Source organism: Scyliorhinus torazame, chromosome 18 (genome assembly GCF_047496885.1).
Source record: "Scyliorhinus torazame isolate Kashiwa2021f chromosome 18, sScyTor2.1, whole genome shotgun sequence".
NCBI lineage: Eukaryota > Metazoa > Chordata > Chondrichthyes > Carcharhiniformes > Scyliorhinidae > Scyliorhinus > Scyliorhinus torazame.
The window spans coordinates 342,160-369,476 of NC_092724.1; the positions used below are offsets into that span (position 1 = coordinate 342,160).

A 27,317-nucleotide genomic window follows, 5' to 3' on the forward strand; every position below is an offset into this window, starting at 1 on the left:
GGTTGAACAAGCACCAAAAATAAATGCAGCTTGGAATATAGATCATCATTACCCTGTCAGATTGACAGTCTACACACAGGAAATCACAATTTGTCAGCACTTATCAACCTTAGCTCAGTGCTAACTTTCACCTCTGGAACAGAGAAAGCAAATTTCAGGTCCACTACGAAACAAACACAACCCAAGCCGATGCTGTAATGCTGAGGGTGTGTTGTACTGTTGGAGGTGCTGTCTTTCTGTTGCAATATTAAACCAAGATCCCATCTATGCTTCAGTGAACCCCAAAAATCCTATGCCACTCTTTTGAAGAGTAGATTTCTCTTCAATGTTCTAGCCAATCCTCATGACTTAACTATAAATATTCAAACAGATTCATCTGTTATTTATCTCATTGTTGTTTGTGAGATCTTGTTCTAATGTACACTCCACATGCAATTACAGTTCAAAGTAATTAGTTGACTCTGAAGTCAACGGCCTGTCAAGCAAGGCATTATATTCATGTATCCCTTCTTTTCAGTACATCTCAAGACATTGACCACCTCGGCTTCAATGTGCACATGCATATTCAAAATTTTCAATGCATACAATGGATACAATGTTATTGGTGTAAGATTAAGAATGCACATTCTAATGCACACCACTGCATGGTCACACTTCGGTTCAAAAAGATGGTTAGTACTGGCAGGAAACCGGAAAGATCCAAATATACAACACTCATCTATAATCAGCAATTGACAAAAGAAAATCATCAGTCAATTCTCCCCATTCCTCAAGAAGTTTTTGCCCCTGAATTTTACTTAATCCTCTGTACTCTTCACCTAAGGGGGAACCATGCTGAAGAGATAGTGGGTGTCAGCTGGTGTCCAGGATTTCCTTCCAGTATTCTTGTGACAAACCTAGCAGCGAGTGCCGGCAGGCAGGTGAGCACTGTGATTAGCATAGCCTGAGACAGGCCGGATCCCACCCAACAGCGAAATACATAGATTACTAACCGGCTTATTAGAAAGTGAATGGAATTGAGATTCAGATCAGCCACAATCCTGCTAAATTGCAGAACAGGCTCCAGGCGCTCAATACACCCTCTGTTCCTGTGTGAAGGTAGTGGGCGCGATTCTCCACTCCCGCGCCGAAGTGGCTGCGCCGTCGTGAACGCCGTCGAGGTTCACGACGGCGCGAAACGGCCCCGATCCTGACCGATTCAGGCCCGGACAATGGGCCAGGATCGGGGCCGCGTCATCTACACGCGCCAGGCCTCGTCTCCCGCGTAACGGCGGCGCCGCATAGATGCGCGGGTTGGCTGGCGCCAATCCGCGCATGCGTGGTTGCCGTCCTCTCTAAGTCCGCCCCGCAAGAAGATGGCGGACAGATCTTGCGGGGCCGCGGAAGGAAGGAGGTCCTCCTTCAGAGAGGATAGCCCGATGATCGGTGGGCACCGATCGCGGGCCACCCCACATTTCAGGTACCCCCCGGTGCAGGATCCCCCCGCAGGCCGCCCCCCCAGCGTCCACGCACCGCTCACGACGGCAGCGACCAGGTGTGGACGGCGCCGGGGGGAACCCGCCGTTTTGGCCTGGCTGCTCGGCCCATCCGGGCCTGAGAATAGCGGGGGTGCCGGAGAATCGCCATTTTGGGTGTCTCCAGCGATTCTCCGGCCTGCGACCCGCGAAACTCGACCGGCCCGTTCCCGCCGCTTGGGAGAATTGCGGGAGGGCGTCGGACCGGCGTCCCGGGAAATTTTGGCAGCCCAGGCGATTAACTTTGGTTTATTTTGGGTATCTCACTTTAGGAAGGATGAGTCAGCAATTGAGAAGATGCTGAAAGGATTTACGTGAATGGTTTTAGATGAGACACTCCAGTCACATGAATCGATCAATGTGGTTGGGATTTAGAGACGGTCGAGAAGAGATTTTACAGAGGTGTTCAAAGGGGCCTGGACACAGTAGACCAAGAGACTGTTCCCATGGGGGTGTAAGAGTCAAGAGCCAGGGGCCACAAAATCAAAGTGTTTGGCAAAAGAATCAGAAGGGACGTGGAATCATCAGAGAATTCCTACAGCAGAGGAGGCCATTCGGCCCATCGGGTATGCACTACCCTCCAAAAAGAACACCCTACCCAGGCCCACTCCTTGCCCCATCAAATGCTTTGCACATGAAGGGGTAACTTATCATGGCCAATCCACCTAACCTGCACACCTTTGGTCTGTGGCAGGAAATCGCTCACCCATAGAAAACCCACGCTGATTTGGGGAGAATGTGTAAACCACACAGACAGTCACCCAATGTCGGAGCCGAACCCGGGTCCCTGTCGCTGAAAGGCAGCAGTGCCAACCAATGCCACCGCACTTGTAAAAAAAACCATTTATTCCCAGCAGATATTAGGATATGAAATGAACTGCCTGAGAACGGAGGCAGATTCAATTGTGTGCTTCCAAAGGGCATTGGATGGCTATCTGAAGAGAAACAAAATGCAGGATTACAAGGAAAAGGTGGGGCTAGCTGAATAGCTCTTAGCGATCCTGCATAGACACAATGGCCGAATGGTCTCCTTTTGTGCTGTAACCATTCTGATTTTAACCCCTAAACCACCCGGAGAACCTTCAGCAGAGGTCCATTTTAATTATAGCCCTACACCTTAAATGAATTCTGTTATCATAGAATCCACAGCATGGAGACACGCCCTTCGGCCCAAACTGGTCCATTCCAACCAAAAAGCTCATCGAAGCTAACCCCATTTGCCTGAATTTGGTCCATATCCCTCTAAACCTTTCCTATCCATGTATCTGTCCAAATGCCTTTTAAATGTTCTCAATGTCCCTGCCTCAACCACACATTCCACCTACGTAGCACCCTCTGTAAAAAGGCTGCTCCTCAGGAACTCAATATAAATCAGACATTGAACCTAGAGCCTTGCTGGTTCATATTATTTAGGGCAGGTTATGATACTGCTCTCTCTTTCAATGTTTGACAATTGTGGATCTTGGCTAGCTGCATATTGCTGGATTGTCAACCATTTGGTTTACACCAAAATCTGAACAGAAATGAAGTGTGGCATATTTGGTTCCCTCCATTTCACTAATTTTTAGTAGATTAATAAATTAGCAGCACTCTGATACTATACAGTAAGAAGTCTTACAACACCAGGTTAAAGCCCAACAGATTTGTTTCAAATCACTAGCTTTCGGAGCACTGCTCCTTCCTCAGGTGAAGTGCTCCGAAAGCTAGTGATTTGAAACAAACCTGTTGGACTTTAACCTGGTGTTGTGAGACTTCTTACTGTGCTCACCCCAGTCCAACGCCGGCATCTCCACATCACTGATACTATACAGCTGTGTAACCAGCTACTTATTACCACACAGTTAAACTGAGTATCATAAATAGATTACATTACGAACATCACAAGAAATCCAATTATAATGCAGAATTAAAAATGGAGAATACAAATGCTAGGTACAATAGAAATTAAATTAGTTTGCAAGGATGGCACATCAGCTTTATAAGCAACACACCAAAGTATGGTTAGAATGTGCAACCAACGCAGAAAGTACCTGTACGGAACCTCCGAGTTTGTCTGATGCCAGATGTGTTCCCAAATGTTGTGTACTGGGCTGACAGGTGGAATGAGGTTCCCAAGCTCCATTGCGATCTGCCAACTGCCCATGTTAAAAAGAGAGAAAAATAGAGAGAAAAAAAAACACAAAGGAGAGAATCATGCTCAGGCAAGCAGATACAGCAATTATATAAAAAGCAAAATTAGTAAATCTGCCAAATTAAAATTGCAGAGTGCATTAGAAAATAAGTGACAGTGAAGATGACGACAACGGGTTGAGGCAATATCAGTGAGAAAACAGAAAATAATAATGGTTAAGGTGCAAGAGCAATTCTAGCAGAAAGAGAAAAAAACCCGACCTCCATAAAAGCAACCCATTTATTATCCCTAGCTTTAGAACTCGTTTTAGGGTTTGGAAAAGCTTTCACTTGCCAACGTGTCTGTATAAATAGAGTCGGCCAGCCAGAGAAGGCGCGGTAGGAAAATACTGGAGCTGTACATAATAATTAACGTGCTAAATAAAATAAGTTTTGTTTTTCTCTATAACTTGGTGTGGACTCCTTTCGTTGCCCCTTACAAAAGAGACCTCCCTCCTTCTCCCACTAAACACCCACGTTCCCGTTAGCCAGTTTTGTAAAGTTCCCTCTCTTCTGGTGTTGCCCCTCCCTCCTTTAAATAAGTTGTCATCAACTCTCTCCTCAAAAAAACAACTTTTGGCCCATTGTCCTTGACAAACTAAACTCTAATCTCCAACCCCACCTTTCCTTTCTGAAGTTCTTGAATGTGTTGGTGCCAAGTCTATTGCCATCTTTTCTGGAACATTGGGCTTGAATGCCTCTAATCAGATTTCTGCCCCTGCCATAGTACCAAAATGACTCTTACCAAAGGCCTTATGGGACAGTGACAAACATAAACTTTCACTCTTCGTATTTCTCGACCAGCTAAAGCCTTTAGCATGGCTGACCAAACCATCTTCCTTCACCGCCTCTCTACTGTTGTACAGCTGGGTGGGACTGCTCTCATGTGGTTGCCTCCAGAGGGACATTATTTTTCATCTGCCCAATGTCCCTTGGTGATATCATCCAAAAGCAGAGCTAGTTTTCACCTGTAGGTGGACAACATCCAGCTCTACCTCACCACACCTCTCAACTCCTCCAGTGTTGTAAAATTGTCAGACAGCTTATCCAATAGTACTGGATGAGCGGAAATCTCATCCAATTAAATATCCAGAAGACTGAAGCCATTGTTTACGGTACCCACTCCAAAGTCCATTCCCTGGCAACAGTCTGAGATGAAGTCAGCCTCTTCATGACTTTGGCGTCACATTTGATCCAGAGATTAGCTTGTGACCTGATATTCAAGCCATCACGAAGATCGCTTATTTCCATCAACACAACATCAGCCTACTTTGCCAGTTTCATCTCTTCTCCTCATTCATGCCGTTGTTACCTCTAGTCTCAACTATCCTCTTGCACTCCTAGTCAGAACTAAGTTTTCCCTTAGTAAATGAGTCATTCAAAACACTGCTGCCCATGCCCTCACCTCGCACAAATTCTCATTCACCCTTGTGCTCAGTGACCTACAATGGCTCCCGCTCAAATTAAATCTTGACTTTAAAATTCTTACCTTGGTTTTCAAATCCCTCCATGGCCTTGCCCCTTCCTATCTCGTCATCTCCTTCAGCTCCACAACTCTGAGATGCCTGTGCTCCTCTAATGCTAGTTTCTTGTGGATTCTCAATTTCAATTGCTTCACCATTGGTGCCTGTTCCTTAAGCCCCAAAGTTCCAGAATTCCCTCCCTACACCTTCCTTTCTCATTTAATATGCTCCTTAAAACCTACCTTTTTGAGCATGCGTTTGGTTACTGACCTAACCTCCTTATGAGGCTCGCTCGATATCATCCTTTGTTTTACGATACAGCATCTTGGAACATTTAATGACATTACATTCTGGATAACTGGGGCTCTTTCTGGGGAAGGTGGGACCTCTACAGACAGGATGGTCTACATCTGAACCTGAGGAGCACAAATATCCTGGGGGGGAGATTTGTTAGTGCTCTTTGGGGGGGGGGTTTAAACTAATGCAGCAGGGGCATGGGAACCTGGATTGTAGTTTTAGGGTAAGGGAGAATGAGAGTATAGAGGTCAGGAGCACAGATTTGACGTCGCAGGAGGGGGCCAGTGTTCAGGTAGGTGGTTTGAAGTGTGTCTACTTCAATGCCAGGAGTATACGAAATAAGGTAGGGGAACTGGCAGCATGGGTTGGTACCTGGGACTTCGATGTTGTGGCCATTTCGGAGACATGGATAGAGCAGGGACAGGAATGGATGTTGCAGGTTCCGGGGTTTAGGTGTTTTAGTAAGCTCAGAGAAGGAGGCAAAAGAGGGGGAGGTGTGGCGCTGCTAGTCAAGAGCAGTATTACGGTGGCGGAGAGGATGCTAGATGGGGACTCATCTTCCGAGGTAGTATGGGCTGAGGTTAGAAACATGAAAGGAGAGGTCACACTGTTGGGAGTCTTCTATAGGCCTCCAAATAGTTCTAGGGATGTAGAGGAAAGGATGGCGAGGATGATCCTGGATAAGAGCGAAAGTAACAGGGTAGTTATTATGGGAGACTTTAACTTTCCAAATATTGACTGGAAAAGATATAGTTCGAGTACATTAGATGGGTCGTTTTTTGTACAGTGTGTGCAGGAGAGTTTCCTGACACAATATGTTGACAGGCCAACAAGAGGCGAGGCCACGTTGGATTTGGTTTTGGGTAATGAACCAGGCCAGGTGTTGGATTTGGAGGTAGGAGAGCACTTTGGGGACAGTGACCACAATTCGGTGACGTTTACGTTAATGATGGAAAGGGATAAGTATACACCGCAGGGCAAGAGTTATAGCTGGGGAAGGGCAATTATGATGCCATTAGACGTTACTTGGGGGGGATAAGGTGGAGAAGTAGGCTGCAAGTGTTGGGCACACTGGATAAGTGGAGCTTGTTCAAGGATCAGCTACTGCGTGTTCTTGATAAGTATGTACCGGCCAGACAGGGAGGAAGGCGTCGAGCAAGGGAACCGTGGTTTACCAAGGAAGTGGAATCTCTTGTTAAGAGGAAGAAGGAGGCCTATGTGAAGATGAAGTGTGAAGTTTTGTTTGGGGCGATGGATAGTTACAAGGTAGCGAGGAAGGATCTAAAGAGAGAGCTAAGACGAGCAAGGAGGGGACATGAGAAGTATTTGGCAGGAAGGATCAAGGAAAACCCAAAAGCTTTCTATAGGTATGTCAGGAATAAGCGAATGACTAGGGAAAGAGTAGGACCAGTCAAGGACAGGGATGGGAAATTGTGTGTGGAGTCTGAAGAGATAGGCGCAATACGAAATGAATATTTTTCGTCAGTATTCACTCAGGAAAAAGATAATGTTGTGGAGGAGAATGCTGAGCCCCAGGCTAATAGAATAGATGGCATTGAGGTACGTAGGGAAGAGGTGTTGGCAATTCTGGACAGGCTGAAAATAGATAAGTCCCCGGGACCTGATGGGATTTATCCTAGGATTCTCTGGGAGGCCAGGGAAGAGATTGCTGGACCTTTGGCTTTGATTTTTATGTCATCATTGGCTACAGGACTAGTGCCAGAGGACTGGAGGACAGCAAATGTGGTCCCTTTGTTCAAAAAGGGAGCAGAGACAACCCCGGCAACTATAGACCGGTGAGCCTCACGTCTGTAGTGGGTAAAGTCTTGGAGGGGATTATAAGAGACAAGATTTATAATCATCTAGATAGGAATAATATGATCAGGGATAGTCAGCATGGCTTTGTGAAGGGTAGGTCATGCCTCACAAACCTTATCGAGTTCTTTGAGAAGGTGACTGAACAGGTAGACGAGGGTAGAGCAGTTGATGTGGTGTATATGGATTTCAGCAAAGCGTTTGATAAGGTTCCCCACGGTAGGCTATTGCAGAAAATACGGAGGCTGGGGATTGAGGGTGATTTAGAGATGTGGATCAGAAATTGGCTAGCTGAAAGAAGACAGAGGGTGGTGGTTGATGGGAAATGTTCAGAATGGAGTTCAGTCACAAGTGGAGTACCACAAGGATCTGTTCTGGGGCCGTTGCTGTTTGTCATTTTTATCAATGACCTAGAGGAAGGCGCAGAAGGGTGGGTGAGTAAATTTGCAGACGATACTAAAGTCGGTGGTGTTGTCGATAGTGTGGAAGGAAGTAGCAGGTTACAGAGGGATATAGATAAGCTGCAGAGCTGTGCTGAGAGGTGGCAAATGGAGTTTAATGTAGAGAAGTGTGAGGTGATTCACTTTGGAAGGAATAACAGGAATGTGGAATATTTGGCTAATGGTAAAGTTCTTGAAAGTGTGGATGAGCAGAGGGATCTAGGTGTCCATGTACATAGATCCCTGAAAGTTGCCACCCAGGTTGATAGGGTGGTGAAGAAGGCCTATGGAGTGTTGGCCTTTATTGGTAGAGGGATTGAGTTCCGGAGTCAGGAGGTCATGTTGCAGCTGTACAGAACTCTGGTACGGCCGCATTTGGAGTATTGCGTACAGTTCTGGTCACCGCATTATAGGAAGGACGTGGAGGCTTTGGAGCGGGTGCAGAGGAGATTTACCAGGATGTTGCCTGGTATGGAGGGAAAATCTTATGAGGAAAGGCTGATGGACTCGAGGATGTTTTCGTTGGAGAGAAGAAGGTTAAGAGGAGACTTAATAGAGGCATACAAAATGATTAGGGGGTTGGATAGGGTGGACAGTGAGAGCCTTCTCCCGCGGATGGAAATGGCTGGCACGAGGGGACATAACTTTAAACTGAGGGGTAATAGATATAGGACAGAGGTCAGAGGTAGGTTCTTTACGCAAAGAGTAGTGAGGCCGTGGAATGCCCTACCTGCTACAGTAGTGAACTCGCCAACATTGAGGGCATTTAAAAGTTTATTGGATAAACATATGGATGATAATGGTATAGTGTAGGTTAGATGGCTTTTGTTTCGGTGCAACATCGTGGGCCGAAGGGCCTGTACTGCGCTGTATTGTTCTATGTATGTTCTATGTAAGTCTGAAAGGTCACTAACGTATCTGCCTCAACCACCTCACTTGGCCGTGCATTCCAGGCCACCACTTCCAAAAAAGGCCTCCAACTGCTTACCATATCTATGCCCCTAATAATTTTATAAACTTCTATCAAGACGCCCCTCGCTCCATCTCTCTAGGGAGAACAATCCCAGTTTATTCAATCTCTCCTCATAGCCAATACCCTCCATACCAGGCAACATCCTGGTAAAACCTTTTCTGTACTCTCTCCAAAACCTCCACGTCCTTCTGGTAGTGCGGTGACCAGAATTGGACACAGTATTCCAAATGTGGCCTAACCAACGTTCTATATAATTGTAACATAATTTTCGAGCTTTTATAGTCGATATCCCGTCCTGTGAAGACAAGCATGCCATATGCTTTCTTTACCACCATTTCCACCTGAGCTGCCACTTTTAAGGATCTGTGGACCTGCACGCCCAGATCTCTGTGTCTCTGCTCCTGATGGTTCTGCCATTTATTTTATAGCTCCCACCTGAATTGGATCGACCAAAATGCATCACCTCGCATTTGTCCGGGTTAAATTCCATCTGCCATTTCTCTGTCCAAGTTTGCAGCCTATCTGTATCCTGTTGTATTCTCTGACAAGTTTAATGTTTTGGTTAAAAGCAACAATTTCAATGTAAGTCTAACCATGAATATGAATTTGAAATTTATACTCACTTCTGCTCTGAATCAGGACAGATGCTAAACAGAATTCAAATGACGAAGGGTTTAAAATTAAGCTAATAAGCTACTGCTTGATTTAAACTCCAGCTTCTTCATTTGTCTTCTATTGGGTTTAATCTTGTGTATATCATAATATAGTCAAATGGAACATTTTTAGAAAATAGTAAATTTTTTTTACTTTGAATGTTATACCTACACTGTCCATTATTTATTTAGTCTCTTGCCCCTTTTTAAGCCCCATTTCTCTTTCAAAACCTTTTGCTTGTCTACAGATTGAGCTGTAATATCAGAACTCAAAAAGTGACAACCGAGCATACATCTGGAAAACATCCTGAACAAAAGACTTACAGCCAAGATCACTGCGTCAAGGTGATTGAACCAAGTTGAACTCGATTGGATGATACTGGATGTCAGAGTGTTTTTGTGACTTGTGTCACACCGAGGAATCATACTCAATGGTTTCACTCAATGGTTTCATGCTCGATGTACGAAAAGCAGATATGGTTTAAACATCATGGTTTAAGCTGCAGCTATTTCCAATATTTCCCGATCATCTGTAGCTAACTGTTTTTAATCAACCGCACTTTATTGGCCCACAGTTACACTGATGGCTGGAAAACTAGTTTACAGTTATAAACAGCTGTACACAGTTGGAAGTATGAACACGATTTATCCACATTTTAAGTGCCAACCTCTTTAAATGTCACTTAAAATTAAAGCACATTACGAGCTACAATAAAGGGGCTGCCCATTACCACTTAGTTACACTCAAGCATTAGGGATCAATTTCAGCTGACCTCACATCAACTGTTTGGATCCTTCCTGCCCCTGAAACAAGGTAAACAGAAGCTAATGCCCAGACAAGAAAAGATGATTAAAAAACCATGAACATGATTCAACTGAACCCCAACTCGGGAATGATATTTATTCTTGGACCCAAAATACCAAAAATGCAAATCTGCACCTGAAAGATTAACAAGGCAAAACCGGCTGTTTATTCTTGCTCTGTTTTTGACATTTCACTGATGCAGTCCCATTCTGCTTGCATTCAAAATGAGTTACAGCCACCACAGAACTGTTGCTCTCATAATCGAGAGGTCTCATAGGAAATGACGCCACAGTCCCAGAGGAAGACAGGCTGCTCTCCCATTTGAGTGTAAATGTTGACCATGACAGCTGTTCACCAGTGAGACACAGATAATGATATATCGGCCATTGGGGTCGGCGATAATCTTAGAGGAGGAAAACTGAACTCTTTTGTTAATTAGAATCACCGTGCACCTGGCCCTGTCGTCAAAACCAGAATGAAAAACCTGCCCCACACACCCTTTGCGCAGCCTCATCTGATCCCAGATACACAAGTGTCTTGTAAAAAAAAAACTTCATCCGAGTTTAAGTTCTTAGAACATAGAACATTACAGCACAGTACAGGCCCTTCGGCCCTCGATGTTGTGCCGACCTGTGAAACCACTCTAAAGCCCATCTACACTATTCCCTTATCGTCCATATGTCTATCCAATGACCATTTGAATACCCTTAGTGTTGGCGAGTCCACTACTGTTGCAGGCAGGGCATTCCACACCTTTACTACTCTCTGAGTAAAGAACCTACCTCTGACGTCTGTCTTATATCTATCTCCCCTCAATTTAAAGCTATGTCTCCTCGTGCTAGACATCACCATCCGAGGAAAAAGGCTCTCACTGTCCACCCTATCTAATGCTCTGATCATCTTGTATGCCTCAATTAACTCACCCACCTCTTAGCCTTCTTCTCTCTAACGAAAATAGCCTCAAGTCCCTCAGCCTTTCCTCATAAGATCTTCCCTCCATACCAGGCAACATTCTGGTAAATCTCCTCTGCACCCTTTCCAATGCTTCCACATCCTTCCTATAATGCGGCGACCAGAATTGCACGCAATACACCAAATGCGGCCGCACCAGAGTTTTGTACAGCTGCAACATGACCTCATGGCTCCGAAACTCAATCCCTCTACCAATAAAAGCTAACACACCGTACGCCTTCTTCACAACTCTATCAACCTGGGTGGCAACTTTCAGGGATCTATGTACATGGACACCGAGATCTCTCTGCTCATCCACAATGCCAAGAATCTTACCATTAGCCCAGTACTCTGTCTTCCTGTTATTCCTTCCAAAATGAATCACCTCACACTTTTCTGCATTAAACTCCATTTGCCACCTCTCAGCTCAGCGCTGCAGCTTATCTATGTCCCTCTGTAACTTGTAACATCCTTCCGCACTGTCCACAACTCCATCGACTTGTGTCATCTGCAAATTTACTCACCCATCCTTCTACGCCCTCCTCCAGGTCATTTATAAAAATGGAGTCTGAACATTTCCCATCAACCACCACCCTTTGTCTTCTTCCAGGTAGCCAATTTCTGATCCAAACTGCTAAATCACCCTGAATCCCATGCCTCTGTATTTTCTGCAGTAGCCTACCATGGGGAACCTTATCAAACACTTTACTGAAATCCATATACACCACATCAACTGCTTTACCCTCATCCACCTGTTTGGTCACCTTCTCAAAGAATTCAATAAGGTTTGTGAGGCACGACCTACCCTTCACAAAACCGTGTTGACGAGCTCTAATCAAATTATTCCTTTCCAAATGATTATACATCCCATCTCTTATAAACCTTTCCAAGATTTTGCCCACAACAGAAGTAAGGCTCACTGGTCTATAGTTACCGGGGTTGTCTCTACTCCCCTTCTTGAACAAGGGGACAACATTTGCTATCCTCCAGTCTTCTGGCACTATTCCTGTAGACAAAGATGACTTAAAGATCAGAGCCAAAGGCTCAGCAATCTCCGCCCTAGCTTCCCAGAGAATCCTAGGATAAATCCCATCCAGCCCAGGGGACTTATCTATTTTCACACTTTCCAGAATTGCTAACACCTCCTCCTTATGAACCTCAAGCCCTTCTAGTCTAGTAGCCTGAATCTCAGTATTCTTCTCGACAACATTGTCTTTTTCCTGTGTGAATACTGACGAAAAATATTCATTTAGCACCTCTCCTATCTCCTCGGACTCCAAGCATAACTTCCCACTACTGTCATTGACTGGCCCTACTCTTACCCTAGTCATTGGTTTATTCCTGACATATCTATAGAAAGATTTAGGGTTATCCTTGATCCTACCTGCCAAAGACTTCTAATGTCCCTCCTGGCTCTTCTTAGCTCTTTCTTTAGGTCCTTCCTAGCTAACTTGTAACTCTCGAGCGCCCTAACTGAACCTTCATGTCTCATCTTTACATAAGCCTCCTTCTTCCTCCTGACAAGTGTTTCGACTGCTTTAGTAAACCACGGTTCCCTTGCTCGACCACTTCCTCCCTGCCTGACAGGTACGTACTTATCAAGGACACGCAGTAGCTGTTTCTTGAACAAGCTCCACATTTCCATTGTGCCCATCCCCTGCAGTTTTCCTCTCCATCCAATGCATCCTAAGTCTTGCCTCATCGCATCATAATTACCTTTCCCCCAGATATAACTCTTGCCCTGCGGTATATACCTATCCCTTTCCATCACTAAAGTAAACCTAATCGAATTGTGGTCATTATCACCAAAGTGCTCACCTACCTCCAAATCTAACACCTGTCCTGGTTCATTACCCAGTACCAAATCCAATATGGCCTTGCCTCTCGTTGACCTATCTACATACTGTGTCAGGAAACCCTCCTGCACACATTGGACAAAAACAGACCCATCTTGAGGTGAGCAAATGCCCTCGACCCTCGTCACTAGGCCATTAAAACCTTAACGTTCCAGGTGACCAAATGGATTGGAGGTCTCCTACCATCCCTTTATCCGGAGTCAGCCATTCCCACCAAGAGAGATTTCCCAAGGGATACCGAAAGGGTAAAGCAAAATCCACCCAAGGTGGCCATCAAGCCAAGTCAATAGACTGGACAAAGGAAAGACAACAGACACGGTCAGCAAACCATCCCCACCCCCTCCTAACAACACCATCATCATTAAATGTGACCACATCCAAATGTGAAAAAGAGAAAGGAAAACAAAGACTTGCCCGAATTCTAAAACCTGCGTTTAACAAAATCAAACAAAACCTCTCAGCTCATTATCTAAAAAACCATTACAACGAACCCTCCAAAACCGCTCCAATTAACTAACTCCCCAGTTAGCCGGGAGACTCCCACCTGGAGAAAGAGGAAAATAGATAAACATAACTTTGATAAAGCGATGGGAGTCCCAATGAGTTTCTTAAAAGTCTTTTTATTCAGCAACAGAATTATCCACACAGGGACCGCCAGGATCCTCGCTCCTTTTTAGCTGGCTGTACAACGGCCGTCCTTTTATACTAGTGCTGGGTTAACTTAGACAATGAGCACGGGGAAATAATCATCCCAGCTGGATGAACCCTGTGCAGGTCATTACAATAACAAAATAGCAAAACCCCATTTAACTTGTGCACCCCGCCAGCGATTAAATGTTGTATCGAATAACAACATTGAAAAAAGGGAAGTTATATATTAACACAAGAACCCCACATCGTACAGAACCCCAATTCTAATCGAGGACTGTAAGAACTTAATCCCAAACACAAGAAAAAACATGAAATACAAACAATACAACATGCCCGTCAACAGAGTCAAAAACCCAATTACAATGTGCCCAACTTGTGCTTTTTAACACGAGTCTGCAACTCTGCCATGTCAAAAGAAGTATTTTCCCTCAAACGTTACTCTGAGACGAGCTAGATAGACCATCCCGAATCAAACTCCACTTTTGTCCAGCACGGCATTGACTGCGTTGAACGCAGGTCTTATTTTTGCTAACTCCGTGCCCACGTGATGATACAACCTGATGATGGAGTGGCCTTCCAACTTAAAATCATGGTGTTCCCACGCCCATCGCAGACCCTCTCCTTTTCCTGAAAGCTGTGGATTCTCCCAATCACCTCTCGGTCATTCAGCTGGCCTCTCAGCAATTTATTAATTTAAGCCACTGAAGTTAGACGGGATTCCAGCGCAGCAATCCGATCGCTGTGGGCCAGTAAAACCTCCTCCATACTCTTGATCGTGATTCCCTGGACTTAAGACAGTCTGATTTGTTTTCCCCAGAGCCGCTCGAATTGGGGCCCAGGCCTCATTGATCGTTTAAGATCTTCCAACACGATTTTCCAATGCTTCTCAAACTCTCTCACCCAAGATCTTGGTGAGAACCTCGGCCGTCAGTGGAGTGGCAGGGGAAAAAGAAACCGACTTCGCTATCTTACTTGCCGTCGAGCTCAGAGAGGCTTCCGACTCCATCAATGAACTTCTGCTCAAAGCTTTCTTAACCTTGTTTTTCTGGGCATTTCGGCAAAGAGGGAATGCTATCCCAATAATTATCATGGGATTACAAGGAATAAAACCTGGAAACCAAGAAAAAAAGGCAAAAGGTGCAGTTCCCCAGGGGCTCTCCCCCCTTCATTACAACATCGGAAGACCGTCTCAGCCTTGCATCTATTCAGTAATGGTGTATCCAGAACCCTCTGGGGGTAGAGAATTCCAAAGATTCACAACCCTTTGAATGAAAAAAATATCTCCTCATCTCAGTCGTCCCTTTATCCTGATCTTCCCTTTATCCTGAAACGGTACACCTTTGCTCTAGATTCCCCAGCCAGGGGAAACAACCTCTCAGTATGTACCCTGTCAAATCCCTCAATCTCAAATGGTTCCATGAAATCATCTCCAATTCTTCTAAAATACGAGAAAATAGGCCTAAATTATTCAGCTCCTCATCATCGGATAATCTTCTCACCCCAGGGACCAATCTAGTGAATCTTCATTGTACTGTCTCCAACCTAAGTAAATTCTTCCTTAAATCTGGAGACCAAACTGCACAGTTCTTTTAGGTGCGCTCGTACCAAAGATCAAACTTCTTTATTCTTGTGCGCCAAACCCTTACAATAAAGGGCAACACACTATTTTTTTCTTGATTGCTTACTGTACCTGCATGCTAACTTTTATGTTCTTTGTACCAGTACACCCAAGTCTCTCAGAACATTTACAAGTTCAACACATTTAAAATAAAATTCTGCTTTTCTATTCTTATGACCAAATTGAATGACTGTACACTCCACCACATTATACTTCACCTTGTTGCCCACTCATTTAACCTGTCTATATCACTCTATAGCCTCTCTCTGTCCTCCTCAAGCTTTGTATCGTAGACTTGAGCATGAAGGAATTCTTTATAAAATGAGTAAGTGAAATTTTCCACTGTTTTTAAAAATAAATTTAGAGTACCCAATTCAATTTTTCCAATTAAGGGGCAATTTAGCGTGGCCAATCCACCTACCCTGTACATCTTTGGGTTATGGGGGCGAAACCTACGCAAACACAGGGAGAATGTGCAAACTCCACACAGACAGTGACCCAGGGCCAGGATCAAACCTGGGACATCGGCGCCGTGAGGCAGCATTGCTAACCACTGTGCCACCGTGCTGCCCCAAAATACTCCATTGTTGGCTACTAAGCATCCACAGGAAATCTAAGTGCAAAGCACTTCAAGCACATTCAATTGTGGAATGTGAATTGCCTCTATTTACACAGATACAAGTTTTTTGACTCAAGATCACAAGTAATTATTTCACTATACATGCACAAAGAAAGAAATGGTGTTGAAACAGTTCTCTCTTAATACCCAACTTCCTCAAAATAAAGCATGTTGTAAGCATGATACAACCACCAAGAGCATGGGCAATTTATGGTAGTAGGTACAAAGAAGGATAACATGTCATCGTCATGTAATGCATCCTATAAAGTCTTAATACATCTTAAAAAGGTCTGTTGGATAAATCACAATAGAATGTTGCATGCTGAATAGGCAGAGTAAAAGACAAGTGTATGCTAATAGCAGGTAAGTGAACCTATGCGTTTTCCAGTAGAAAAAGGAATGCAGACAAGATACAATACATCAATAGCAACACAGTTGCTCGTCAGTGATAGCATGTAAATACTTATATGTTTCAATGCACATAAGAAATAGGAGGCAGTGGCTGTCTGCCCATGGAGTCTGCGCTGCTATTCAATAAGATCATGGCCTCAGCTCCACTGATGCAATGACACAAATATCAAATTCTGAAGTAGCACTTGTTAATTTGAATTTGACCCAATATTACTTTTGTTATAGTACGTGAAATTTCTTACTGTAACCTACTGCATAGAAATAATCATCGCTGAGCTTCTCCCTTGTATGGATAGAGTTTCACTGCACAACTTTAATTGTCTGTCATAACAATAATTCTGTTTCCTGGATTGGATTCTATTCTAACAATGATTTTTGAAATATTCGCACACGAGCAAAGATTCCATCTCAGGCACCAGTATTCTGCTAGATCACTGGGCTGCAGTACAAATAAAATTTGTACTGAGCACATATTGATAGAATTGTGCTAGTGAAATCCAAATACAATACAAAAGCCTAAAAAAACATTTATTCACCGGATGAGCAAAATACTGACTAGCTTCAATTCGTTACTCATCCCAAGGTGCTGCTTGTGAACATTTATCTTAAGCAATTCTTTTACAATTCAGTCAACCCAAGATTTGGGACTAGACTCAGAGAGTAACAGATTCTATTCCCTGAAAAGATTTGCAAACTAGTTGAGATTTTATGGCAATTCAACAACCTTCATTGTCATTTCTTTCTGTTGCAAGCCAAAAAATAGATTGTGTTCAATTTAGTTTCACAACACACCATGCTAGGATTGAACTCTCAACCCGAGTTACTACAGGCCCAGTAACAGAGCGGTGATATTATCCTCCACCACTACACTACCAAATCCAGGTGTGGTATTATCATGAAAACAGGAATTTAACAGTTAAGACTTGGGAGTTTCCAGATTTGAAAGTATTTTACTATACATCACTAATGCAAATTTCAAACTGGCAAAACCAGTTGCTGGTGGAAACAGTGAAATATACTATTTAATGCAAACACCCCCAGTTCATATAACAGTATAGTTACCAGGCTGTAGCACATACATTTACCAAATTCAAGAATTCTTCCAACATTGAGATATTTCATGGAAGCCCCCATATACGGCTGGAGGAAAATATTCACCAAGTTCTTACCTGTTTGGTTTGTTGTGTTGCTTTATCCCGGTTGGGTGGCGAGAGTGGTATGTCAGCATGGATTGAACCAATAGGAGTTGGCTGAAGTCAATGAAAAAAACTTGCATTAAAAATCTCCTTTTTCTGTTATCATTGTTGTGGGTCTTAGTTCAGACACGTTACAGGAAAGAGCAATGTTTAGCCCGAACTTCAGGGAAGTAGGTTACGAGCAAGGCTTGCATTCTAGCTTTCAAGGGGGAATGTAAGAGCGAATTTTATAGAGGGTAAAAAGAACAGACAGCTTTAATCTTTTACACTCTTTTAAATTAAATCACCATAGGTAGAAAATGGTAAATGGCAAGTTAAAGATTAAGAGTTATATTATGGCATTGAAAATGGCCGGAGGAGAACTAAAAGAATGATTTTTAGCTTAAAAGAACGTCAGCTACTTGGACAGGTGCAAGGCCTAGTTTAGAGGAGTTTAGAGGAAAAGTTTCGAGGAGATGTGCGAGGCAGGTTTTTTTCACACAGAGGGTGGTGAGTGCCAGGAACGCGTTGCCTGGGGAGGTTTTGGAGGCAGATACATTAACGGTGTTCAAAAGGCATCTATACAAATACATGGATAGGAGGGTATAGAGGGATGCGGCACTAGGAAGTGGTGAGGGTTTTGGCCAAGGATGGTGTCACGACAGGTACAGGCCTGGAGGGCCAAAGGGCCTGTTCCTGTGCTATACTGTTCTTTGACATTAGAGGTACTGGTCTATTAAATTAGTACCAGATATACTTACTGCTGATCTGACAGAGTTCTATACAGCAATTAATGGGGTTGGTAGCATTCCTGTGGCTAGATTATTTCAGTTTAAACATATTTGGAAGGATCAAGGAAAGTTTAGACAATGTAAGTACAGGAGCAGACTGGATGTTAAGCAGTTTTTCTTTTCCTAGACAGCAGTGGGCCTCAAGAATACATTAATTGCTATTTGGTGTGGTGGGTGCTGATGCCCACTATACCCTCATGAGGGAGCTGGATCATTCACGAATGGGGCAGGCACTGCATTATAAATGTCTTTCTATGTAACACTTGGCCCATGTAATGTCCTGGACTAGTTTAGCCATCATGGTGTGGGACATGTTTTTGGGATAAGCTTCTGCAATCACAGCATAGGTAAGAGGAAGGAGAAGGCAGCACGGTGGTGCAGTGGGCAGCACGGTGGTGCAGTGGGTAGCACTGTTGCCTCACGGCGCCGAGGTCCCAGGTTCGATCCCGGCTCTGGGTCACTGTCCGTGTGGAGTTTTCACATTCTCTCCGTGTCTGCGTGGGTCTCACCCCCATAACCCAAAGATGTGCAGGGTACATGGACTGGCCACACTAAATTGCCCCTTAATAAAAAATATGTAAGAGGAACGGGAGGCTGAGGACATCCTTGAGGGTCTGGAGGCAGCACTACCGCTCCTCCTGACCCATAGGTAATGCTATAATAGCCGCTTAACGTCTCGAGCCAGTAACTCCCCTCCCTTTTACCACCAGGTTAAGTCACACAACACCTGTTAAATAAGTGGATGCCTAATGCAAGTTCGTCGAATGAAGTTTTCCACCTTTCCATAGCAGAACATTCACATGTCAGCAAACCTGCTGTCATTTATGCAGCAGCTTAATGAAAATCGCTTATTGTCACAAGTAGGCTTCAAATGAAGTTACTGTGAAAAACCCCGAGTCGCCACATTCCGGCACCTGTTCGGGGAGGCTGTTACGGGTGCGTTCACTTAAAAAAAGAATCCTGAAGGCATCAACTCTTGCTGGTTATATTTCTATGCATAGCGATTGTTCCCTGGTATATTGCCAAGTTAGGAAATCTTCATTCACGAGTATAGACAGCAAGTACCAGCAGGTATTCAAGTGAAAAGGGCATTGCTGCTGATCTGCAAGCTGGTGTATGCTAGGAAGGGTTTACTCAATAACCATCAAGAGTGAGAAACCTTGGGTGACCTCCCTCTCTCTAACTCAAAAGACACCAGGGTAAATTATAGTGTCTTCCCCTTTACCCTGGCTGAAACTAGCTAACCTAGCAAACACTGAGTTTGACCTGGCAACTTGCTGTTCTGTATGCCTCAGCTGCTTTCCAACCAGAGCCGCAATAGGAGTGAACAGTTAGAATCAGTCATGGATCAAAACTAGAATTTGTTTTTTTTAAACCAACTGTTGCATATTAAATGGCTCACTATTTATTTGCAGTTTTTAGGGGTTCAGCTTACAAGACAACTTCATCAAGTTTGAAAGCCAATTGAAAATTTGTAGAATACTTACTAGTGGTTTGCCAACCCAGTCATATTCGTAATCAAACACAAAGCCATTTCTATCAAACAAATCAGTGAAGAGTTTTCGCAGGTATTCATAGTCTGGTTTCTCAAAAAAATCAAGTCTTCGTACATAGCGGAGGTACGTTGCCATTTCTTCTACAAAAAAAGGTGATATTAAATTGAATTTTACACCTCATTATATTTATAAGTTACTTTAAAGAGAAAGGACATTCCAGGAATAAGCAGAATCAGTGGACCATTCCTATTTAGATGCATTTCAGCTGTATTCTATTGATCCCTATTCCATCTATTTCAGCAGTTAAAAGTGAAGCAGAGACACTAAATTGATGTACTATGGTTGCCTTTGGAGTCCATGTCTTAATCTTGCTGCTTAGTTTGTCTTTAAATCAAATTAAACCCATTTGTCTTCTTTTCACTTTCTAAAATGTCACATTCCATTTCAGTCTTGAGCACACCTCAAGTATAATTACTTCATCTTTACCTAGAAATGAAAATATTCTGGGAAACGTACTGACCACAGATAACATTTACTCTTCCAGCCCTCCAAGTCTACATGGCAATTCAAAAGGAACAATAAACAAAGCTTATACAGCGTTTGCTTGGTTCACCTTGGTAGCACTCTCACATCAGTGTCACAATCAGAGTCCAAACCCAATTCTGGGACCTGAATGCCTAACCTCGGTTGACTGAGAACTTGGTCTAATATGAATTGATGAGAGTCAATATGGACGCGTAAAGGGAGTTCACATCTAAGTAACCTAACTGAATGTTTTGAGAATTAATATCTTAGAGAAGGGAGTGTCCATAAATAACATCCATATGGACATCCAAAGGGCATTCAATAACATTTCAAACAAGAGACTATTAGCATAAATAAAGTGCATGGCATTGGATGCACCCCACTGACTTAGGTAGAGAACTGGTGAGAAGGCAGAGTATGGTCTCATTAAGGGTGTAATTAACAGCGGTCCTTCTGGATATGATCCAGGGCCTCAGCTTTTCACTATATCAATGGATTAATGTAAGGAATAGAGTTATATATCCAAGTTTGTTGTAGATGGCAAAACATGCAGCTGGTGCCAGAAAACTAAAAAGGGTCATTGATAGATTAGCTGAGTGGCAAAATTGTGGCAGATCAAATATAATTTTGGTGAATGTGAAGTCATCCATTTTGGACACAAGAAATATAAGTCAAGGTGTTTTGTAAACTGTAACAATCTGAAACGATAAAGATCAGAGAGACGGAGGGTTGAAGCACAGAAATAGCAAAGTTGGTGGACAAGTACAAATAATTCAAAAGACTATCTCAAAACCGGCTGGACTCGAAAGGGGTGAAAGTTATGGTTGTATAAAGTTCTCAAAGAACAAAGAACAAAGAAAAATTACAGCACAGGAACAGGCCCTTCGGCCCTCCCAGCCTGCGCCGATCCAGATCCTCTATCTAAAACTGTCGCCTATTTTCTAAGGGTCTGTATCCCTCTGCGCCCTGCCCATTCATGTATCTGTCTAGATACATCTTAAATGACGTTATCGTGCCCGCCTCTACCACCTCCGGCAATGCGTTCCAGGCACCCGCCACCCTCTGCGTAAAGAACTTTCCACACATATCTCCCTTACACTTTTCCCCTCTCACCTTGATCTCGTGACCCCTAGTAATCGAGTCCCCCACTCTGGGAAAAAGCTTCTTGCTAGCCACCCTGTCTATAACTCATGATTTTATAGATGTCAATGAGGTCCCCCCTCAACCTCCATCTTTCCAATGAAAATAATCCTAATCTACTCAACCTCTCTTCATAGCTAGCACCCTCCATACCAGGCAACATCCTGGTGAACCTCCTCTGCACCTTCTCCAAAGCATCCACATCCTTTTGGTAATGTGGCGATCAGAACTGCACATAGTATTCCAAATGTGGCCGAACCAAAGTCCTATACAACTGTAACATGACCTGCCAACTCTTGTACTCAATACCCCTTCCGATGAAGGAAAACATGCTGTATGACTTCTTGACCACTCTATCGACCTGCGCAGCCACCTTCAGGGTACAATGGACCAGAACACCCAGATCTCTCTGTACATCAATTTTTCCCAGGGCTTTTTCATTTACCGTCTAGTTCGCTCTTGAATTGGATCTTCCAAAATGCATCACCTCGCATTTGCCCGGATTGAACTCCATCTGCCATTTCTCCGCCCAACTCTCCAATCTATCTATATTCTGCTGTATTCTCTGACAGTCCCCTTCACTATCTGCTACTCCACCAATCTTAGTGTCATTAGACTGTATCTGGAAGTGTGTTTAATTCTGGGTGCTGCAACTTGGGAAGCTATTAGCTTTAGAAAAGGTTTGACACAGTGTAACTTGCATACGGCATGCCTGAGATTCATTTAGCTGGGGATGATTGTTCCCTTGGCCTGATGACCGGGAATTAACCATCCCCCGCTGGATGAATCTCAGGCACGTCACATACAGATTAGTAGACCCTTCCCGACGAAGGCCGCACCGCTATCGGACACCAACACTTTGGGGATTCCATGGGCACTGAACGTGTGCCTCAGCCTGTCTACAGTCGCCTTCGTGGTCACGGTCTGCACCTTGTGGGCCTCGAGCTACTTCGGGTGGGGGCCCACCATGACGAGGAACATCACCCTCTGGAATGGACCGGCAAAGTCTGTGTGGACGCGGGACCAACGTTTACCAGGCCACTCCCAAGCGTGCAGAGCAGCAGGTGGGGCCTTCTGGTTCTCCTGGCAAGAGCCACAGCTCTGGGCCACCTGCTCAATGTCGGCGTCTATCCCAGGCCACCAAACGTAGCTGCGGGCAGGCATCTTCATCTTGGATTCCTCCAGAGGTCTTGTAGCAAAGGCGAGCGACCGCATTCCTGGACGACCACCTGTATCCCCCATAACAAAACGCCGTCCTCACTGGCAGCTCCGGGATTGTCCTCACTGGACCAGGAATTAATCATCCCTAGCTGGATACACATAGAATCATAGCAAGGCTAAATAGGTTAAATTCTGAAGACAGGTGCATTGATCAATTCTGCTCACTTGTGCATAAAATGTAAGAATGGATCAGACTGAGGAGTTTCAAATGATTAACGAATTCGAAAGGATAAAGAAAGGGAAGCTACTCCTCGGGTGAGAGCCCAGAATGAGAGAACATTAAATTAGAGATAGACTGTCGAGGAGTGATGTCAAGAAGCTATTTCTCTCCAACACGCCCACATCACCCCATCCAAAACTACTGTTGAGAATTGGCAATTGAAACTAAGACCAATAGATGGTTATTTGTCAAGAGTATTAAGCAATATGGCAGCAAGACAGATAAAATGTAGTTGAAACTCAAATCAACCATTATCTAATTGAATGGTGGAACAGGCTCGAGATGTAAAATTGGCCTAATCCCTGTTCTTATGACACTCCCATTGAGGGATTATTGCATTGTCAGAAGCACCGCCCTTTGAACGAGATATTGAACTGAAGAATGGTCTGCTCAAGAAGACAAAACACTTCTGATATCTTGGGAAACATTCCTCTCTCCACTAAAACAGGCTTAATCACATTGCCGTTTGATGAATTTTACCATGGACATAATAACTGGTGCATTCCCTTCATAACTAGTGACACCACTTCATAGTAGTTAATTGTATCTGAAACACTAAGATGTGTGAGAGACATAGTAAAGCATGATGTTAATGCAGAACTTTTCATTCTTTGCAGAGGTAGTATTAGGTCTAATAGGATAAAAAAGGATTCAAACCTGGGAAGTTGTCACATAAGACTTCAATTGGGGTAGCTCGTTTGGTGTCACCTATTTTCTGGTACCTTTCTTTTAATGTGTCAGCCTATAACAAACAGAATACAATCATAGGTAATTAGATAAAAGTTAAAACTAATCGAACACCCACAAATACCTGATATTAAACAAGATCTTCCACTGCAATTGCTCAGTCACAGGATGTGCTAAAGTGCAACATCTGAATTGTGATGACGAAAGTGCGACTGGAAGTAGTGCACAATCTATATGAAATATGCACTATACTGAAGGCCTTTCAGAGATGGTGGATAGATATTAGATAGGTAATTTTGAACTGTAATATTTAATTTTTAGTTATTTCATCTACAAGACTAGAAATTATTTTTGGCAATGTGAACACAACCCTGCTTGAAGCAAATATATTGACATCAAACAACACCATGGACAAGTTTGGTCGCCTCGTGAGGAAACTATAATTTCTTTCAATTCATTTATTTACGAGATGTGGGCGTCGCTCGCTAAGCCAGCATTTATTTCCCATTTCTAGTTGCCCTTCAGAAGGTGGTGGTGAGCTGCCCTCTTGAGCCGTTGCAGTCCCTGATGTGTAGGTACACCCACAGTGCTGTTCGGGAGGGAGTTCCAGGATGTTGCCCCAGCGACAGCGAAGGAACGGCCGATATATTTCCAAGTCAGGGTGTTGAGTGACTTGGAGGGGAACCTCCAGGTGGCGAAGTTCCCAGGTATCTGCTGCTCTTGTCCTTCCAATGGTAGTGGTCGTGGGTTTGGAACATGCTGTCTAAGGAACCTTGGTGGGTTACTGCAGTGCATCTTGTAGATCTACTCACGGCTGCCACTGTTCGTCGGTGGTGAAGGATTTGAATGTTTGTGCAAGGAGTGACAATCAAGGGGGCTGCTTTGTCCTGGATGGTATTGAGCTTCGGGTGTTGTTGGAGCTGTACTCATCAAAGCAAGTGGAGGGTATTCCATGATACACCTGACTTGTGCCTTGTAGATGGTGGACAGACTTCTGGGGGGGGGGGGGGGGGGGGGTCTGGAAGTGAATTACTCTCTGTAGGATTCTAGCCTTTGACCTACCCTGGTAACCACATTATTAATATGGCTAGTCCAGTTCAGTGTCTGATCAATGGTAACCCCCAGGATGCTGATCGTGGGGGATTCAGCGATGGTAATGCCATTGAATGTCAATGGTGGTTAGATCCTCTCTTGCAGGAGGTGGTCATTGCCTGGCACTTGTGTAGCGCAAATGTAATTTGCCACTTATCAGCCAGAGTCTGGATTTTGTCCCGGTCTTGCTGCATTTGGACATGGACTGCTTCATTATCTGAGGAGTCACGAATGGTGCTGAACATTGCTGTGCAGTCATTCGCAAACATCCCCACTTCTGACCTTATGATGGAAGGGAGGTGGTGGCTACTCAGACATTCAAACATAATACAGCAATGATGGTTATTGGGACACACAGAAGGCCAGTTATAGGTCAACAATACTTTGCATTATAGTGTACTCAACAGCAAATCATAGAATCCATACAGGAGGAGGCTATTTGGCCCGTCAAGTCTGCACCGACCCACTGAAAGAGTGCCCTACCTAGGCCACTCCCCTGTAACCCCACCTAACATTTGGACACTCAGGGGCAATTTAGTATGGCCAATCCACCTAACCTGTACACTGTTGGACATTAATATTTGGCGATGAACATTCAGAATGAATTTAACCTATTGTACCTGAATTTCATTAATGTTGGAGAACTCTTCATCATGGAGAAGTGAATCGGATGCCTTATTTTTGTTTTCAGATGAAAACTATAGGTATACCAAGACAAGTTAAAAATGCATATCCACTTAAAAAAGTGTTCTTGTAAAAATGTGGACAACAAATTAAAAGAACGGAGGAAGGAAGGTCGTTGATGAAGCAGCTGAAGATGGTTGGGCCTAGGACACTACCCTGAGGAACCCCCGCAGTGATGGCCTGGAGCTGAGATGATTGGCCTCCAACCGCCACAACCATCTTCCTTTGTGTCAGGTATGACTCCAACCAGGGGCGAGTTTTCCCCCTGATTCCCATTGATTTCGGGCTCCTTGATGCCGCACTCGGTCAAATGCTGCCTTGATGTTAAGCGCAGTCACTCTCACCTGGCCTCAGGCATTCAGCTCTTTTGTCCATGTTTGAACCAAGGCTGTAATGAGGTCAGGAGCTGAGTGACCCTGGTGGAACTCAAGCTGAGCGTCCGTGGTAGGTTATTGCTGAGTAAGTACCTCTTGAGTAAGTGTTCTTTTAGGATGGGAATAGAGGGATACGGACCCAGGAAGTGTGGAAGATTGTAGTTTAGTCGGGCAGCATGGTCGGCACGGGCTTGGAGGGCCGAAGGGCCTGTTCCTGTGCTGTACTTTTCTTAGTTCTTTGTTTGATAGCATTGTTGATGACTCCTTCCATCACTTTGCTGATGATGGAGAGTAGACTGCGATAATTGGCTGGATTTGATTTGCCCTGTTTCTTGCGTACAGGACACACCTGGGCAATTTTCCACATTGCCGGGTAGATGCCAGTGTTGTAGCTGTACTGGAACAGCTTGGTTAGGGGTACGGCAAGTTCTGGAGCACATGTCTTCAGTACTATTGCCGGAATATTATCAGGGCCCAGAGCCTTTGCAGTATTCAGGGCCTACAGCCATTTCTTGATATCACGTGGAGTGAATCATATTGGTTGAAGACTGACATCTGTGATGCTGGGGACCTCTGGAGGAGACCGAGATGAATCATCCACTCAACATTTCTGGCTGAAGATTGTTGCGAATGCCTCAGCCTTGTCTTTTGCACAGATGTGCTGGGCTCCTCCATCGTTGAGGATGGGGATATTTGTGGAGCCTCCTCCTCCAGTGAGTTGTTTAATTGTCCAACACCATTCACGGCTGGATGCGGCAGGACTGCAGAATTTAGATCCAATGCGTTTGTTGTGGAATTGCTGAGCATTGTCTATTATTTGCCGGTTATGCTGTTTGGTACACTAGTCCTGTGCTGTAGCTTCACCAGGTTGACACCTCATTTTTCGGTATGCCTGATGTTGGTCCTGGTAAGCACTCCTGCACTCTTCATTGAACCCGTGGTATGCATAACTTTGAATTTTTAAGGAAATCTTAGTAACCAACACAATTTATTTCAAAATCATGAGAGAAGAAGAGTTTTCCCTCACAAAATTGACAATTATTAATATACAATTGGTTGGTACAAACTGTAAAACAAACATCTATTTCTGCATGGTGGCTGCAAGAAGCACTGGGCGTCCAGAGGGGTCTGAAGGGATAGCTCTGGCATCTGACATTTAAACAATTGGTTTCAAAAAACAAGGGAATACTGCTGACACTGAACTTATGCCCATCCCGTTGCTCCAAAAAGGCAATAGTGGATCCTCTCCTTGGACTTCTGCAATGCACAGGATGGTGATGCGCCATAATTCCTGGACTTTGATCCAGTGACAATGAGGTGTAATTTGGAGATGGTAGCGTTCCCAAGGCGTTGTTACCTTGATCTTGTCTTTCTCTGTAATAGTGGTTCCAGGGCTGGATGCTTGCATGGTGAATTACTACAATGCTTGATGCAGCTAAAATATGCCTGCGGTGGAGGGGGTAGATATTACATTGTCAAGTTCCAAGCAAATGGACTACTGTCTCCAGGATATTCTTGAGATTTACATGTTATTGAACTGCATCAAGGCAGGTGGTGAGAATGCCATCAGACTCCTGGCTTGTATCTTATAGAGAAAGAACTTTTTAAAGGTCAGAGCATCAACCACAAGTTCACTCCACTCTTGGGGTAAGTGAGAGTGGTACCATTGAATCTCAG

At 44.2% G+C, this 27,317-nt stretch overlaps 1 protein-coding gene across 4 annotated transcripts in view; it reads right to left on the reverse strand.

Annotated features, from left to right (window-relative positions):
- LOC140394882 (casein kinase I) overlaps window positions 1-27,317 on the reverse strand; it is a 151,887-nt gene that overhangs the window by 24,996 nt on the left and 99,574 nt on the right. The window contains exons 8-11 of one of the 4 annotated variants that reach the window (XM_072482033.1): window positions 23,461-23,545; window positions 19,689-19,834; window positions 17,405-17,485; window positions 3,545-3,649 (exon numbers count right to left, since the gene is read on the reverse strand). In XM_072482033.1, the coding sequence (XP_072338134.1) occupies window positions 3,545-3,649; window positions 17,405-17,485; window positions 19,689-19,834; window positions 23,461-23,545 (417 nt within the window). Of the gene's footprint in view, window positions 1-3,544; window positions 3,650-17,404; window positions 17,486-19,688; window positions 19,838-23,460; window positions 23,546-27,317 lie in introns of all 4 variants that reach the window. The other 3 variants (XM_072482032.1, XM_072482035.1, XM_072482034.1) reach the window with 3 other exon arrangements.